This window comes from Carex rostrata, chromosome 9, assembly GCF_964058835.1.
Source record: "Carex rostrata chromosome 9, lpCarRost1.2, whole genome shotgun sequence".
Classification (NCBI taxonomy): domain Eukaryota; kingdom Viridiplantae; phylum Streptophyta; class Magnoliopsida; order Poales; family Cyperaceae; genus Carex; species Carex rostrata.
Window position 1 is genome coordinate 6,559,764 of NC_135926.1, and position 16,589 is coordinate 6,576,352.

Consider the following 16,589-nt stretch of genomic DNA (forward strand, 5'->3'; position numbering starts at 1 on the left):
GACCTTTTGCTTATTTTTGAAAGATGAACCTGACTTTCATCTTTCAGGCTAATATTTAGAATAATGGAAGTAATCAAAGTATTAAGACTTGGTCTAAGTTAGATAAATTTAGGTAAATACAATTTTTTGGTGTGTAAATAAAGTTTAACAACAGTAATCTGACATTGTTTCTGTCTTTATGTGGTCTGTTGTTCTGAAATTTAAGTTGAAAAATTACCTGCTTTTCTCATGCCATGTTGTAGGTTCACACAAGCTGTTCGAGTAATTGCTGCAGAGAGCAAACAGTTATGAACCGGTCTAGCAATAACTTTTATTTAAGATTTCACAAAGAGCAAACAACTTTGATTTGCCTTGTGGATTAGGATTTCGAATCCTGTTCAAATTGTAAGCTCCGTTTTATTTTTCTTTCATTTGTAATGATTTTAAGCTTCTTATTTCTATATCGATATTGCCTAAATTTTGATCTACATTTAAATAACAGAAGCGTAATAAAAATAGAACCAGGGGCTACATTGCATAAAGTTACACTCAGAGACTCAGAGTTGACAGTAACTTGCCCTCCATGGATAACTAGCCCTTGATTCTAAATTTATTACTTTGCTGATAAAGAAAATGACAAGATCAAATCCTAAGGCTGTGCTTCACAAACTGAGAGTAAAACCTCATTAAAGGGAAAGGAAGGGAGGAGACAGGGTGGAAGTTTCTCTTCAAACAGTAATCTGTACATTCCGATTTGGGAGGTAACGATTTCATTAAAACTGAACACGGAGCTTACCTCCGAACAGTGTTTTCTCCCCTCCATTCCCTCTCCGATTCTCTCCTTTTGGAGCAAGTAAACTCGCCCGGTCAAATCCGGTCTGGTGTGCGTTCACCTCCGCACAATGATTTAGCCCTTCCCCTCCCTCCGTGTACCCCCATCTGGAGCACGCCCTAAAAAGTCTTTATGTCTGAAATTCATACCTATGCTTTATCTATCATAAATTGATTACAAATGTTTAAAACTTTAATTATTGTATGTGCTCCTTCATAGTTGCAAATATTTGTCATGGTAATCGGGTGTAGTTTTGTTATGGGAATCGGGTGTAGTTTTGTCATGTTTAAAACTTTGAATCTTTATGTCTGAATCCATAGTACCTGATTTTCATGTTGTACATGTGGGAATCGGGTGTAGTTTTGCAAGTAAATTGGGAATGTTTTGTTATGGTATGTGTGATATTTTCTTGGCTTATAGAAGTATGGTTCTACGGTGATACTACATGTCCTGCAGAGCAGGGGCGAACTCAGGATTTTCGTCACGGGGTCAAAAAAATATCGAATCGGGTTTAAATAACTTATCATATTTAAACCCATTAACTAATTGGATACTCGATAAAAAAAAAACAATATTTTAACTTATATTTTCCAATACCCTGACTTATAATTTATGATCCTATAATTTATAATTAATATTATCAATCATAATTCAAGAAATTTATTTTGATTTTAACACTAAATTTAACCCGAATTACAAATCAAACATCCAGAGGGGGGCAAAAAAATTTCCAGAGAGAAGCAGAGTCAATCGGTACCAATAGAACACCACTAAAACTCGAAATTCAGGGCCCCCCCTCCCGGTGCTACAGTAGATCCACCCCTACTGCAGAGTTATGCTTGGCAATTTCATGTTTTTTAAGGAATGCATGTGAAATTCCCCCCTAAAAGGTAGCTTTCTGATTTATTTGTTCGTTTATGCTAATTTTAGGATAGAAAAATGATATAAATGGCATGAAGGGGCATGCTAGAAAGCTTGCTCTCGATCAATAGGGAGCCTTGTAAGTACTTGTTGCAATTTGTGATGTTTGCAAATTTGCTGTTAAAGAGCTTACTATCTGGGTATTATAATTCATTTCAGTTTTGTACCAGTCATAAAAGGTCTCTTTCCTTATTCTATTTTTTGTAAAAAAAAAAATTTCAATAATTTTTATACTAAATTTTATGCATGTTCTTTGCACCCTTTTTTTTTCTTTCTAACTAGGATTGGACTAATGCATGGTCATAGGGAAACACTTGAGTTGGTACTACATTTTTTCCTATTTTTTTCCTTCTCTGGTGTTTCTGTGAAACAATTTATTTGATTGAACGGAGAGAACGTAATTTCAATAGATTTGGAGGCACTCCACAAATATGGCTTTATTTGATCATTGGTACTTAGAAATACAGAATCATAACATTATCAAATTATTATCAGAGATCACAATTCAAAGTAATTGAAAATATAGAATCATATAAATTTTATATTAGCATGTCTCTCAATTTTTGAATAATTATCAATTTCATTACTATATTTTTCCTCTTATAATATATCTCCTTTGCAATGCATGGACATAATACTATATAACAATATACAATTCATAATTATATTACATATAACCCCAACGTTGTGAACCAGCATTTTTCCCTTTTATGTTATTTCGGATATTTGCTTTATATCTATGTGGGCTACTGTTCGAACCTGTATGGTTCATGGGCTTCCAAAATGATTGGGCCCGAATGTAATCATTTATCGTACACGACACAGCTCCAAGAAAAATAATGGCGAACTAATTTTTTTATTATTATTATTAATTTATGGGAGAGGCATTAAAATTTCCAAATGTTGTGATTTTCACTTTTGACATGAAGCGAATCATCTTATTAATGTATACCCCCAAACAGTTTGCTATACAAGCAAAGTTCGACCTGACAACATGCTCGAGGGACCAAATTGAAGAAGGGTTTATAAGTTTAATGGCATTTAAGTCTATGAAGAATTTGGTATGGGGCAATTGAAGGCGACAAGAGCATTTGACAAACACCTTATGTGCATAAAGAACAAAAAAAAAAAAAATCGGAAGGATAGAAAGAGTACTAAACTGATATTGTTAGAACACATTGAGATGGATGGATCCATTATAAAATTTAAGGAACATGTGATGTGCAATTATAGCTAATGAGGTAGTGCTTGGTATTCATAGATGTTGTGAAATTATATGTTGTATATAAATTTATGTTTGTGGTTCATGTTATATTTGTTTACTAGTTCTTTGCGGCTTTTATTTTTGCATTAGATGTTGTTAAGATTCTTCGAAACTGGAAACAGGATTATTAGGCAGAAGCAAACTTTTATCGTTAGACAACCGCAATGGTTGTTAAATGGGCCTAGGCGCATCGGGAACAAAGGCCCAATAAGATAACCAATTCCGACTGAAATATGTCCATGAAAAACATCAGAAATATATTAAAACAAGAAGCACATGTCACATGTTTTGCCAAACCAAAATCCGGAAATTTTGCATTGCAAGTCAACTGAAGAAAAGATATTGGGTCAAAATTAAATCATCGAAAAATGCAATGTCAATTGATATATTAAACAAAGAGGAGGGATTACTTGATAATAATTATTTTAATAATTTTGATCATGAATTAAAAGTAATAGAGTTTGCTTATGTTTTGAACAGATATACAGACATGTCATATTTGATTTGGTACCAATTTTAGGTACTATATCAAATATGCTATGGTTCTTGATTTCAATGAAATCGATGGTAAAATCCCACTATTTTTCAAAAAAAAAAAATTAAAAGTAATAGAGAACTTAAAAATAAAATTTATAAGCATGTTATTGGACATATAAATATCCTCACAATTATATTTATATTCAAGAATATTATTTGATAATGCTTAAATGAACGTTTATTTCGAACCATTCAAACATTAAGCCACTTGATTTACAGTAAAACATAAATCAAATCTTACCATCTTTCTATAGATACGATATTTGGACCTATATATCATATATATAATGTCGGGTTTCAAATATAATTTATTTTTGAAGATTGTCTACATCGTAAAAAACAAAAAATTGTCAAGTGATCCTCCTTTTAAACAAAAGAGTAATCTTATCGTAAATCAAACTTTTATGGAACATCTCCTTGATATCTTGAAAATTATTTTTCAAATTAAAAAATAAATATTATAAATATTTTTTTAAAGAAATTATAGATATATTCTCAATTATAAGTATGACATCCATCAAATTTGTGTTAATTTTGATTTTGACTGGTCATCCATCTTAAACCATTAACCTTCATCGTTAAAAATTTAAATTAAATGTATTGGATTCTATTACAAAATAAAGAATATCAGAAATTATTCGAGATTTCGGATAGGATTTTCTATAACGACATCTTTGCTGACAACAGTGTGGAAAGTGAAGGAGAGAGTATCAGACTATCAGTTGGGTAGAATATCTTTCTTGATGCATGTACTCGCCATGGACAATCTTGGAAATTTTTAATCTATAGAAATTATTAATATCACATGTACTGAAACAAATAAAGTACCTGAATTCCAATAAATCTAGAAAGATCTGGCTCAATGAGTTCGATCCAAATATATAAATAGGTCTCAATGGTCCAGATCCATAAATAAATATATATAGGAAAATGCTAAGAGTAAGGCTTGGTGCTATGGATAGCATAAGTTCATCCCATGCTACGGCCTCAAAAATCTATCGTATAACCTTGAAACTTCAATTTAAATAACTCAATAAATTGGTTATATAATAAACTCGTAGAATACTATTTTTGGAATTTTTTTACTATTTATTATGATTTATGAAAGATGGTCAAAAATGAATTAAAAAAAATATTAGGTCATTTTTTTGTCATTTTTCATAATTTCAGTAGAGACTGATCTTTCTAAATTTTTTTTTAAAAAAAATGAATCTTCATCATTGAGACCGATCCACTTCTTATCTGATTTTTTGTGGTATCTATATTTCAAATTTTCTCATCAACTTCTATATTTTTTAAATAAAATATATCTATAGATCTAGACTATTGAGACCAATTCATATATTTATATCTGGACTATTGAAACAAATCTTTCTAAATTTGATGAAATTCAAGTACTCTTTATATTTTCGTACGTGGGATTTAATATTTCTATAGATAAAAAATTTCCGACGATCACTGTCTAGCTCGAGCAGAAAGAGAATAGGCGTAGCGGGCATAGGCATCCGCGTGGTGGCGGCATTTCTATCAGCGTATAACACGTAGGATCTTCCAACGCGTTTTAATATTTTGATCAGATGTGAACTTAAGTACTTAACTATGTAGTAACGCGTTTTAATATTTTGATCAGATGTGAACTTAACTATGTAGTAACGCGTTTTAATATTTTGATCAGATGTGAACTTAACTATGTAGTAACGCGTTTTAATATTTTGATCAGATGTGAACTTAACTATGTAGTACTTCGCATTAACGAAGAAAACAGGTATTAACCATAGTGACAAGATACCCGAATTATACCCGTTTAATTCTTTCTTGGGGTAATGCCAAACCGAACGCCGAATTATTCGGTTGACCGAACTTTGACCGAATTAAACCCGAATAATTCCCGAATTTTACGAACTTTTCCCGAATTTTACGAATTATTCACGAATTTTTCCTAAATTTTTCCAAGAACAATTATTATTTTATTTTTTTGTTTTTTTGCTCCCTTGCAGGACTGGAATTTTTGATCCGAATAATTCCGAATCATTCCCGAATTATACCCGAATCACGAATTTTTGATCTCGCCGAACCGAATCCAAATAATTCATTTGTCACTATGGTATTAACAATAACATGTCCGCACTCCACCAAAGGTCTTTTTTGGTTTTGACTTAAAATGAGAAATAAAAAGTTTATTCCTTATTACAAGGATGAATAGAATATGACTTGGGAGTAACTTAGATTCTTTTTCAGGAGATGAATTAACTTATTCTACATTATTATATTATTAGTATCGTCATCGTCATTACAATTTTTATTATTTAAATTTCAAATTATCTAGTGTTATTGATATTGTTGCAGAAGATAACATTTGGAATAATATTAAGAATACACTGTGGAAACATAGTGGATAAATAAATTAACGTTGTCTTCAATATGATCTACATTGTCTATTGAACTACATTGTCGTTTCATTGATATATTGTGTTCCAAATTATGTATTGTTACCTTTTAATTTTTAAATTAGGTATTGCTACTTTGTAATTATTCAAATGTAATTTTAATTCTAAATTATGCTGTATTATTCCTATAAAACGTCAATTGTGATTTTTTTTTTTTATCTATGCATTAGTATACTGTTTACTTTTAAAATTTTGTCCTGTAAACTTGAACTCAATGTCAGCTCATCCAACTGGTTCCAAGAATACACTAATGTTAACATTACAGAAAAACTATAACATCTATAATTATTTAATTTTAAATTAGTTTGTAATTAAATAAGTTTGATAATTTTCAAATGCATACAACAAAAAATGGACCAAATAACAATAAGTTTTTGCTGGCCATAAATATACATTGTATTAATAAAAATGTAATCTTGAATACAACAATATATTTTCTAAATAGTCCACACATAAAATACAAAATAATATATCGATGTTAAATACGGAGACTACATCGATGCTAAATATGAACTTTTTTTCCTAATATATTTGTTTGGGAAGGGACGGGTCTACAGGCAATCAAAGTGTGGCTAAGTAATTCCTATAATTTTAAATTTTTCGTTATGTATTTTATTTTTAGAATATTTTATACAATCTAGCTTCCCTCATAAAATATGGCATCATGTCTACATGTAGTACAATGGTTAGAACTTATTTTGTAACTGTGAAGAACTTAGACATAATTCTCATCCACCATATATTGTACATTTTAACTTTTTAGCTCTCCTATTTAGATTTTCTAATTCTGACCGTCTTTGGGATAATTGTTACTTTTTAAAATGTCCATCTCATCTTTCTAAACAATATGACTTCAGCACTAAATAAGCTTTGAATGTGTTTCACAACTACTTTGATAGTAAAAATATTTGTTTATGCAAATTAGTTTAAAAAATATCGTTAATTAAATAGGGAAGATGTAAATGTTTCTTGCACTTATTGAGTTTGATTCTATGATATGAAAAGAATTATATTATTAAATCCTATAATATGGAAAAATAAAATAATTAATAATTGCATGTATCGGACTCATTCAACCAATGTGCTTCTCTTTGTTCAAGGGACTCATATTGGCCCATTCATATTTGTTTAGCGTGAGGAAACAAAAACGAAACGCTAGATCTCATCGTGTGGTCTGGACTCTGGACTGGGATTCTGTGAACCAATATTTTTCTTCTATTATATTTTTATTGCTTATTGCTTATTGCCTGTGAAAGAACCTAACCTACTATTTTGATTTCGGCTTTCAATTATCTTCCTGCGTTCACCTTGTGCACAAGGCGTGTTTGTGATAATGCCTCTGCTCCCATCAATTGCCCGTAACCAAATTCATGCGGACTAAAATCGTGATCGGTAACCCTTTCCCAGTGTAGTCACCCAATAGCAAGATATGACTTCTACCACAACCTATGCAAGGGTACAAAAACCCGGTACAGGACAACTGGACAAGGCACTGTCGATTTCAAGACTGCTAGAAGAGATGCGTATAGAAACCTAGACATTGCAACTTTACGATATAAAGTCAATCAAAAGTTTTGCAATCATCCATCGAAAACAGCCCAAACTATTCACCCCTTTCCAACCACTTGAAAGATATAGGCAACAGATTAACAGAATTAAAGTCGTTCAATGTTGTTGAAGTGCTTAGCTGATAGCCACTATCAGTTTTTCAAAAACAAAACGTTGTTGAAGTGCTTAAATTATATGAATATATATAAAGATACAACAGGTTCATTTTGGTGCAGTCTGACACTGAGAGCAAAATGAAGTGGAAGAAGTGCAAAAGTTCTTAAAACAGTTTTTTTGACGGTTAAGGTTCTCAAAACAGTTACAGAACAAGACTTCAAAATGAAGTAGAAGAAGGGCAAAAGTTCCTAAAACATCTGATTTTGCTGAACTATCATACTGAATAGGTACATATGTTACCAGTGGATTGTAAACTGGTAAGTGTAGAATATTTATATTTATTGTCCCCAGTCAGCTGGAACGTTAACTGAGTTGAGACTGAGGTAGAGGCAAAGAATCCTACTGGTAAGGGCAATATGGTCATGTCCAGTTCTGTTGTCTGATCCTCTTACTTTTCTAATGAGACTACCACATGATTAGGAAGAGTTCTCAAGTAAAGAATTAAAATTGAAAGTTTCCATCAAGGAGCCTGTTTGTACCCTTATTAAATCTTCATTGGTCTGATTGCTGGCACCACGAGTTTGACAGTTAAGCCGCTGTACTTTTCTGATATCCGAAATTTGATGATGATTTTGTTTGATCATTTTAGGATATGTTATGTGTTTAAGAGGGAAGATATAATGATTTTTCTGGACAAGTCTTTCAACAGATCAGTGTTGGTGAATAATGTTCTGGGGGTGCTTTTGAGGGAAGTATTCTGGCAAACAGGTTCATAGAAGAAAGAACGGCGAAACTACATGGATTTATACAATGGCAACGGCATGGAAAATGAACGATGCATTGTTTAATGATGGTTAGAGAATGATTTTGTTGATTGCATGATGCCTATAAGAGATTGAATTTGCTTGTCATCATGGTTTGTTTTTTCCTCTTTTACTTTTACTGTATATTGTTCCTATTGTTTTCGATTGTGTTTCAATTATACAATGATAACATATTGTTGATATTAGATCTTCAATTCTTTAGACAACCAGTCAATTCAAAATACTTCGGATCAAATGAATTGATTAGTTGAATTGTTTCCTTTGGCTCTTTCCCCAACCACATGTTCCCTTTTCTAAACAACTTTGTACTAAACTTCTAAAAAAGTAAAACTTTGTTGTACCGTTGTACCATTACTTTCAACGCAATTTCCAGGAAACCTCGAATACTATACATGCTTACAGATTTTGGTACCTTTAATTAATGTCCCATATGTTCTTTCCAGATTTATGCAGGACGCTTCACACTGGTTGCAAGTGTTGTCGTTTATTAATTAGAATTAGAACTTATGAGACTACAATTGAATAATTGATTTGAAGAACTAGCTTTAAGTCTAGTGGCAAAAACAAATGATCTCTGATGTAGAAGATCATAAATTCGGAATCTGGATAACGGAAATCTTTTGTTATAATAATAGAGGTATAAATACTTGAGTGACTTGATATTCAACTTTTATTAAAAAAATAATTGGTTTGTTTATAGATATTACTTGGGAATTATATATGTTTTCATAAACAAGTTTACTTGCCATGACATTTGAGGAAGCTTCGGGGAAATGAGGAGAGAATTCATTTAAAATTTTCCATGCTTTTTGGAAACTTCACACCAATTGCAAGAGCATGTTTATTGTTGGGGGATTATTAAATTGGATGGTACTCATGCAACATACCAGAAAAAGGCATTAACAAAAACCGGCCCCCTTCCCACCTACACATCACATGCACTTCCACGAAAGAAATGTGATGAGGTTGCAATTGTGTCATTTTCCCCTGTTTCCTACCCCCTTGAATTTTTCTTGTGTCCATATCAAGTTTCAAATTAAATAAAACGGACAAAAAAATGTGCCTGGTAATTATGTATACAGTATATTTGCTAATGTTTCTTTTTTTTCAATGCATATATGTATATTTGCCGTACGCGTTCCTTCTTTTCCAGTCATTGACACGTACTCTTTATTCAAAACAGAGAATTTGAATATCGAGTATTCTAATTCACAAGGTCTTTATTCAAACATAATTTATGGATGACATGGTTCACAATTATGGATCCATGATTGTGTAACTCAAGAAATGCCTCATAGCCTAATAATTTTAAGCAAGATTTTAGGCAAGAGTTGGGCTGTTGCAAAAACGCGTGTTCCTCAATATCAATAAATAAATCCATTGGTCACGGATTTTTCTAAGAAAAAGAGGAAATTAATCGAAAAAATATTATCCTCCAACAACTATTGTTGCCACTCGTCATGTCCCTATTTTAAGAAAGATGCCTAACTCTGGACTTGATGGGTACACATGACAAACTTGACAAGTTTCTCACGCGGCTAAGTAAAGAAATATTAAGCATGGGGCCATGGGGGTCCCCTGGCCTCATTCAAAGCACGCAAATGTATATCATGCTCTAACCATAATCCAGCAAAGTCATTATATAAAGATCTTCAAAATTGACACAATCAGTCTATGTCTTGCTAGATTTACAAACTCATTTTAATTTCACATTAAGGCTACATCAAAAAAAGTTTTACCTAAAAAGTCCCTATACACACAACTGACTCAAATAAACTTTTTGCAGATCTTATTTTGGTTTATTTGACTGAGTATTTTTTTTTTAATTATATTAATGCACTCTTTACAGATTTAATCATTTATTTTTGCCGTGACATGGGTTTAATATATTATTTGGGGTCAAACAAGGGCAAGCTTTCTAAGCGTAATTGTTTTTCATTAAAAACTGCTATCTTGAATCCAGCAATCTTGGCGTGCTGAGGTATTCATTAATATAATTTTGCTGAGTGAGGCTACGGTGCTATATATACATACCGCAGATCGGTAATGAATTTATATTTAAGTTTTTAAAATTAAACGGTTGATAATTTGAACAATTCAACTTAATCTCTATATAAAAATATAATTGGAGAACATTTTTTTTCCTTTATTATTTTTTAAATAGATAGAAAATCACTACTTTTATATCATCCTAAATATTTAGACATGTGGTTTTCTACCTATTTAATCTTTAAATATATTTTTATATGTAAATTATATTGAATAGTTTCGACGATCAACTATTTATATTTTAATAACGAAGATATGAGTCCGTCATATGGACCTATGTGCACTATGCTTATGTAGTACCTAGCTTCGCTTTTATTTTGCTCAACTTCCTTTATATGTATATACTAATATTGTATATGTGTTGCAATGAGGATATATCACAAGTGATAAAAAAAAAAAAAGGGTTAAGCTAAGGTGCTTTGGGTTGCATAGAGACCTACGATGCTACGGTTCAATATTCGAGTTTTCAAAATTCAAACGGTCGATCCGAACCGTTCAACTTGTTCTCCATATTAATATGTGTTTGGAGACCAAATTTTATATTTTTTAGAAATTTTTAACTATTTTTTTAGATAGGTAGAAAATCACTTGATCTAAAAAATTATGCACCATTCAGATATTTGATTTTCTACCTATCAAAAAAAATAGTAAAAAATTTTCAAAAAATGTAAAATTTGTTCTCCAAACACATATTAATATGGAGAACAAGATAAATGGTTCAGATCGACCATTTGAATTTTGAAAATTCAAATATTGAGCCGTAGTACTGTAGGTCTCTATGCAACCCATAGCACCTTAGCCTTACCAAAAAAAAAACTCATAGAAAATTACATATTTTCATAAGAAAAAAAAATTTAGACCAATGAAAAGAACAATTATCGAAAAAATACATGAATGATATTAAAATATGAGAGATCAGATATGTTCAAAATTCAATATTTCATAGAAAATAAGATAGAGAACTTTTAATTCATACATATATACATATATTTTGTATGGTATTTTATTTTACAATAAAATACTGTAATTTATTATTTTATTATTTTATTAATATATTATAGTCTCGTTGTATGAAAATTTGTATAATTTTTATAATAATATGAATTTCTAATCCTTATTACTATTATGTGTGGATTTGTATCTTTATTGTTATTAACGTGGATATGTAATCCTTATTGCTATTAAGACTGCACAAAAAGTTCGTAGTTTGTGATTCGATTTGAGTTTGATTCGGAAAAATGTTCGTTATTAATTTGATTCAAAATTAGTTCATTATGAAACAAATCAAACCAGTTCAGTTTGAATCTTATTCAAACTGAAACTCAAACTGGGTATAGTTCATTCGAAATTGGTTCATGAACTATTTGATTTGAATCTCAAATAATGCAACTAATGACTTCAACCGTCAATATTTAATATTGCAGAAACCAAACTTATATCAGAGCTCAAAATTATTAATATAAAGGTAACTTATAATAGGAAAATACTTCAGAGTGTAACAAATTAACAATAGAAATAAGTTCCATTTGACTAGGTCCATGCCGTGATTATTGTGGATTTGTATCCTTAACTGGCATTTTAAAATGATTTGAATCTTAAATAATGCAACTAATGACTTCAACCGTCAATATTTAATATTGCAGAAACCAAACTTATATCAGAGCTCAAAATTATTAATATAAAGGTAACTTATAATAGGAAAATACTTCAGAGTGTAACAAATTAACAATAGAAATAAGTTTCATTTGACTAGGTCCATGCCGTGATTATTATGAATTTGTATCCTTAACTGGCATTTTAAAATGAAACAAATATCAAAATCATAAAAAAATCGAGTATCTGACAATCAAATAAGTGGGGTTTGGGTTCGAAAAATAAAGAAATTATGACATCTACATGTAGCAAGTATGTGTCTAAATAAATTTAAACTTCTATACATAAAAAAATTATAAAAAAGATGCAAATAATTGAAAAAAAAACAAATTATTTGATTGAAAAATTGATATTCAATTTTTAATTATAGTTGTTGACAGATCAAGACATCTGCATAATATAATAATATAAGAATGAATATGTGCATACATGCGTTATAATTTATATCGATTTATAGTTAAAAGAAATCATATGTTTTCTTATGCGCTTTAAAGTTGAGCCGACAACGATGACCTTGAGAATTAGAAATACTACAACTAAAGCAATTAAAGTCGTTTGATTTATTCACGGATTAATGTTTTTTAGCTTTAAATTAATTTGTACGGGTTTCATCTTTCCATTATGTTATCTTATAATGGTAGAAATCAACCCCCCTCCTTATAGGTAAAGAAGATATGGCAAGATTGTTATTCACGCCAAGTTTGACTAATCAAACCAACATAAAAGATTTTTCTTCAACCATTTTGACACGTTTATTTTTCTTTTTGACTAGCTAATTAATTAAGGACTGCAACCAAATGTATCGTTTTAAGAATTTTGTTATAACTTTCAATTGCTTGGGAGATCATTTATTAGAATTATTTTTATTGAGAATGTGATTTATGCAAATATATATATATATATATATATATATATATATATATATATATATAGAGTTAGGCTGGGGTGCTATGGATAGCATAGTGGCCTCTATGCTACGGCTCAATATTCGAGTTTTCAAAATCCAAACGGTCGATCCGAACCGTTCATCTTATTCTCAATATTAATATCTGCTTGGAGACCAAATTTTATAATTTTCTGAATTTTTTTACTATTTATTAAGCCACTTTGAAAATCGCTAATCCAACGGTTTTACTGTTTTGTGCAGCCACCGTTGGATCAACAATTTTGTAAAATACTTAATAAATAGTAAAAAAATTCAGAAAATTATAAAATTTGGTCTCCAAGCAGATATTAATATGGAGAATAAGATGAACGGTTCGGATCGACCGTTTGGATTTTGAAAACTCGAATATTGAGCCGTAGCATAGAGGCCACTATGCTATCCATAGCACCCCAGCCTAACTCTATATATATATATATATATATATTCAAATTAAAGAAAAATCAGCACCTAAAATTTGGAGCAAATATATTGCAAACATGAATCCATTAAATTGATTAGTATGTACAAAAATAAACCGTCATCTTATCTATCCTCAACAATTAACAATCTTAATACTAGCTTTCTTTTTGAGAAAATATATATCTTAAAACTAGCTAGATTATCGCAAAATATAATTACCCGGTGCAGCAAAAAAAATAATAGAATCTTATAATCTATGGCCTTGAAAGCTGATGAGTTATAGGCAAACCAGTTTCTTAAATTGAAACTACAATTACTTAGACATTTGTCACTTTTGTGCCTAATCCAAGCCACGATTCAGTGTCCTCTTTCTTAATAGCAGCAGTCATTGGTGAGTTCGATACTTGGTATGGCGCCTTTGCAGTGATCCTGAAATTCAATATAAATATAATTAGTATTATTTATGATTATACAATACAATATACAAAAATTTCAAACTACTTGTTATCACCAACAAAAAGCAGTAAAGAAACTACCTACCGATCCTTTCTTTTCTCTAGGAATCGTTGAAGTGATGCCTTCCTCATAATAGGTAGATCTGAAAAAGTAATATAAGATGTCAATACAAAAACAAACCTATAGATTTTTTTGTTAAGATATAAAACAGGAAATATACTGGTATTTGAGACCATATACAAGACCAGTCTTTTGTCTTCTATCAGCTGGAACGGTAACAATAGCTAATAAATTAAACATAAACCATAGGTGTTAGTTACCAGAAAGGATTGGTTGTGTTGATCGTTGAGCTTGAATTTGAGCACCGACAATTGGGTTAGCAGTGGTTGGAGAGATTTTAGATTGCTCTATGGATGGAGTTGGTGGAGGAGATGAAGAAGCAGGGATGTAAGTGGAGTTGCATGAAATGGGGTTCCCTTTGATGGCATAGTTCATCAAATCTTGTGCCTTCTCTGCTGGGAAATTATCAAAAACCAACACTTTGCCCCCGTAAAATATTGTTAACTGTGAGTTCTCTTGCTCCCTGAAAATAAAATGAGCACCAAATGTTAAAATAACATATACACAACTCTGGACAGAACAAAACAGCACCTTTTCTTTCTCTGGCTAAAATTTGAATTTATGTGAGTGCGTGTAATTTGAATTTATGTGAACTAGGTACAATTATTATAAATTTATTGGTCATATGCAAAATTGAGGTAGCAAACAAATTACACGCACCTTGCCCCAGTAATGGTACTTTTGCCACCTTCCAAGCCAACTGTGTTGGGGAAAAGCTTCATTTCAGGATTTTCAATTCTGTTTGAAAAGGGAACAAAATTTATTTTGTTTCCACCTGCCTCAAAGGATTCTGATTCAGTTTCGATCTCTCCCGGTGAAACATCTACCCCCGGTAATAAGCTCATCGTAGTAGTTGGCCTCCGGTAAACCTCATTGTTACCTACAAATAAAACTTCAATTTTAAAAAATTGAACCTAAATTCATATTAGGCGAAATAACAACAAAAATAAAGAAGTGCTTACCAAGGTTGAGGTTTACAATACTGCCCTTCTCTTTGACAAGCTGGCTTAGAAGCCCACATGCAACTGTGAAGTTTGTTTTCTCTCCTGATTTAGCTGCCATAGCTGTAGCTTTCGTCTATGTAATTCGTTTTCCAGCAATTGCTTCTGCTTGGTATTTTGAGTTATGGAACCTCGGGTTTCTTCTTTGGTTTGGTTTGGTATAATATAGTTGGCGTATACCTATGTCTTTTCGTCTTCCTCCAAACTTTATATCTAGGTTTAAGAGAAGTGGTCGACCAGAAATACTCTTTGCATGGTTTATGACACGTGATTCTCGAGGATAATAATAAAGAAGGGTCTCAATATTTATATAGCAATTTGCTTTTAATTTTGGTTGGTTAAAGGTCATGCTTCGTGGCTCCTAACTTGCATGTCTAATTATAAACACATAGGAGAGGAGAGTTAGAAACTTAATTAGAATGCAAGCAATTTAGTCATGCATGTTAATATTCTACTTATCCGTCTAATTTCTCTATTTTTATCATACTTCTATACTTCCGTATTTCTCTTCTATTTTAAATAAATATGTTTTATACACGTTCCACCTTCTGGCTAAAAAGAAAATAAAAAATATATACTTTCATTAATATGCAATAATATACATTCATTGATTAAAAATATACTTTTTTAGAAGAAAAATAATAATATTTGCTTTGTAGTTGAATAATTGTTCAATGAAGTCTCATTCTAAATTTTTGCCTCGTCCTATTATAATTCCTTACTCGGCCTCTAAAGACTCTTAAAACAACGAGTAGAATTAAAATGTTTTATTAGTTTTGTGCTTAAATTATACCTCACATCTTTAATTATTTTTGTTTCCAAAAATTAAATAATTGATTTAAACACTTAATACGATCTCTATACTAAAATTTATTTGAAGACTAAATTTTATATTTTAAAATTACTTTACTAATTTTTTAGTGGCAACAACATAGTAGACACTTTTCGCGAGAAAAAAAAAGTGCATTTATAGTAGTACTCCGTCGCGAATAGAAAAGGCAGAACAATGACGGTACTCCGTCACAAAAAGTCATTTTTTTATCCATGCATAAAGTGTCTCATTCTTGTGGTTGCAAACTCAATTTTTTTGAAAGATCCAAAATCAAAGATACGATATACCTATTATATATATTATTTTTTTATTATTTTAATTAGATTATTAATTCACCACTTGTATTATATAAACTAAATATAAAAAATACTAAATATGGTACGATACGATAGCCTAAGTATACATTAAATATCATAGCTCTAGCTTCTAATAACAAATATGAGCTAGTGTAGTGGTAAAGGAATAATTTGTTAGTACCACAGAATTCTACCTATGTCGTTGGTGTATACGTATCCTGACTGTATCTAGACATGTCATGCATAGTCATATCGCTACGAGTCAATTTGTATCGAAGATCGTATCGGAGAATATATAATACACCAGCTTGCTTATTCGATACATATCGGAATCCTATCGAATGCGTATCAGTATCCGGTACGTAGCT

General features: G+C 31.0%; 1 protein-coding gene across 1 annotated transcript; it reads right to left on the reverse strand.

Annotated features, from left to right (window-relative positions):
• Nucleotides 1-13,583: 13,583 nt before the first annotated feature.
• Nucleotides 13,584-15,442, reverse strand: LOC144559053 (protein TIFY 10b-like). The gene is made up of 5 exons (XM_078307980.1): nt 15,055-15,442; nt 14,753-14,972; nt 14,293-14,555; nt 14,057-14,114; nt 13,584-13,945 (listed from the first exon to the last, which is right to left on the reverse strand). The coding sequence occupies exons 1-5, from the start codon at nt 15,152-15,154 to the stop codon at nt 13,834-13,836; spliced, it is 753 nt and encodes a 250-aa protein (XP_078164106.1). The 5' UTR covers nt 15,155-15,442; the 3' UTR covers nt 13,584-13,833.
• Between the last annotated feature and the right edge of the window lie 1,147 nt (nt 15,443-16,589).

Coding starts and splice junctions, on each gene's coding strand:
- LOC144559053 (XM_078307980.1), bottom strand. CDS start 15,154: ATGGCAGCTAAATCAGGAGAGAAAACAAACTTCACAGTTGCATGTGGG. Junction 14,973..15,054: donor TATTGTAAACCTCAACCTTG/GTAAGCACTTCT, acceptor TTTTATTTGTAG/GTAACAATGAGGTTTACCGG. Junction 14,556..14,752: donor AGTACCATTACTGGGGCAAG/GTGCGTGTAATT, acceptor TTTTATTTTCAG/GGAGCAAGAGAACTCACAGT.